Source organism: Centruroides sculpturatus, unplaced genomic scaffold, assembly GCF_000671375.1.
Source record: "Centruroides sculpturatus isolate CEXI.00-Female unplaced genomic scaffold, Cexi_2.0 scaffold8, whole genome shotgun sequence".
NCBI classification, from domain to species: domain Eukaryota; kingdom Metazoa; phylum Arthropoda; class Arachnida; order Scorpiones; family Buthidae; genus Centruroides; species Centruroides sculpturatus.
Window position 1 is genome coordinate 883,581 of NW_019384535.1, and position 2,549 is coordinate 886,129.

The following is a 2,549-nucleotide window of genomic DNA, read 5'->3' on the forward strand; positions in this document are numbered from 1 at the left end:
TATATATATATATATATATATATATAGTGTCTTTTGCCAGCCATATATATATATGACGTGCTATGACATTTGATGATAGGGAAGCTGTGTTTCTGCAAGAAGCCGACTTCCAGGGGCAATCAGTCAGTGATGTTCTAGGGCAGGGGTGGCGAACATATGGCACGTGTGCCCAAAGTGGCACGTAAGAAGAAATCATCTGGCACGTAATGTATCATACGATTTCTGTCTTTTTCAATCATCTTTTCGGTTTATTACCTGATCATCCTTTTTTCAATGAGCTTTTTTACATTTATTTTAATTAAAGCGTATTCGTTTAATTTCTTTAAATATTGTTATTCGAAGTCTGAAACTTTGGCAAGCATAAACATATTTAAAGCTAAGTATGCTTACAATATGGCACGCGAACAGAAAAAGGTTCGCCATCCCTGGTTTAGGGTACATTCGTATTCGTTTGTTCGATAAGCTAGTAAAAACCGTAGACTTCTCTAAATGTATTTTTGATTAATAGATTATCTAACGCACTTAATAAATAAGCAAGTTTAATATAATTACTAGTGATGTAACGAATATTCGGTTACTATTCGGTATTCGGCCTATTCAGCCTATTTTTCACTATTTGGCCGAATACCGAATATTTAATCACTATTCGACCGAATACCGAATACCTAAAAACAGGAGTAATAAACAACAAAAACACAGTAAATTAATCATTTTGGTATTTAGAGTTAATGTTATAGAGTTAGTGTTGTTTGTTTATATTTATTTATAACTTGTAACATGCACAAAATAAAAAAAATAATATTAGTCACATGTATTCACAATTTATAATTACAAAGATCAGCACACGTACACGTCTATCGTTGGAGAATCCTCGCAAAAAGAAGGATAGGCAGGGACTGACCCTGCCTATCCTTTTTAAGCGCTCGTCTTTGCTCTTCTTTCTGCTCGTCCTTTCTCTTTCTTCTATCGCTCTAATCCATGTATGCCTGTGCATACATCATAATACGCGCTCACGATACTTTCGATTCTTCACTTTTCCGTCGTAGAGTTCCCATTTTACAATTACGTGACTCATAGCCTGGCGATAACGGAGAAAAGAGACAGATAGGACGTCGATATAAGTCACAGTTATGATTTCACAGATTCGAGACAGCTTGATAGCCCGAACGGCCCCAGGCTTTCGCCCGTGCACGCTAAGTGACATTCATTACAAGCATTTAGTTTTCCGAAGTCTATGACAACAATTGTTTGGCATTGACGGCAGCGAATTTCGCGCCAATAAGCTGCTTCGACTCGTTCGATTATGTTATCGACTCAATTTCATATTTATTCTCACATTTTCACTTCGCGGTCCTTCTCTGTTCTTTCTCCGTTATTTACACGTGTAGGTCATTTCATTGTTATCCACATTTGATATCATCACTTATCACATATTGCCATGATGCTCGTGTCTGTCCGCTTCAACTGTCAAGAATTAACGCGATTGGCGAAGCGTAGTGACAACGAGCCAATAGAGAGCGGGGTCCTTGCCATAATGCGGTTTGCGCCCCAATTTTCGTACGTGCGATAATCGAGCCAAATAGTTTGGCCGAATATTCGGCTATTCGGCCTGAGGCCGAATATACTATTCGTTACAACACTAACAATTACCTCTGTTATATTGGATTTAATAGATTCCCTATGCCCTCTAAATGCCAATTGTTGCTTCGATAACATCTACTAATTTAAATATAATTTATCTATTAACCGTAACTTTGTTATAATTTTCAATATTAAAATGCTACTGAAATAAGGGATTGCGAAAACGCAGAAGACTGGCGTTCTGTCATTGGAAGCGGTGGAAGCTCCGCTTCCCTTATATTTTCTAAAAAATAAGTACATATTAATTTTACTTATATGAAAATAATCGCGCAATATTTTATTATAACAGTATTATGTATCCTATTACAAATTTCTATACTACACGTGAAAAAAGATAAGATCGCTATTGTATATTCGAATATTAGTGGCGGAGTGGAAGCACTGTATTGTCAGCATCCAAAAAGCCAGATTCGCGCATGCGCTTTACAGAGCACCAACCTCACCCTGTTTAGCTGGTGGAAGCCTAGGACCTCGGGTGGGTGCTACGCGTATACCGCTTCGAATTCTATCCAGGACCGGTTCCGGGCTCTTAGCCGCCTGCCCGCTAGATATTTGACGGATTACGTGAATAACGAGTAAATTTATAACTTAACCCAACCGATAAGAATTTACTGGTATGTTTTTATGATAGTTCTGTATAGTTGACAGGAGTTTAAAAAAATCCATTAAAATATTTGATATTTTTATTCCGCTCTCCGATTTTATATTACTCACGGATTTCAATGTTAAACCAGTGATATTACGATTTCGTATGTCCCATCTTTAAGGGGATGTAGAAAAAAAACGTGTACAATTCTTGTATAATGTTAAAAAATTAACTGTTACTTTGACAGCATCATTTACAACTAAATTTAATGAATGAGAGAGATGCACGAGGTACAGAAAAAGCTCTAGAATTTATTTTCCTT

The 2,549-nt window shown here is 36.9% G+C and overlaps 1 protein-coding gene across 1 annotated transcript in view; it reads right to left on the bottom strand.

The window, feature by feature from the left end:
- The window catches only part of LOC111623223 (casein kinase I-like), a gene marked incomplete at its 5' end in the record, with an annotated part of 5,819 nt that extends 4,542 nt beyond the window's left edge, over window positions 1–1,277 (bottom strand). The window contains one exon of the mRNA XM_023365720.1: window positions 1,268–1,277. Coding sequence (XP_023221488.1) covers window positions 1,268–1,277 — 10 coding nt within the window. The remainder of the gene's footprint in view (window positions 1–1,267) is intronic.
- Window positions 1,278–2,549: the final 1,272 nt, after the last annotated feature.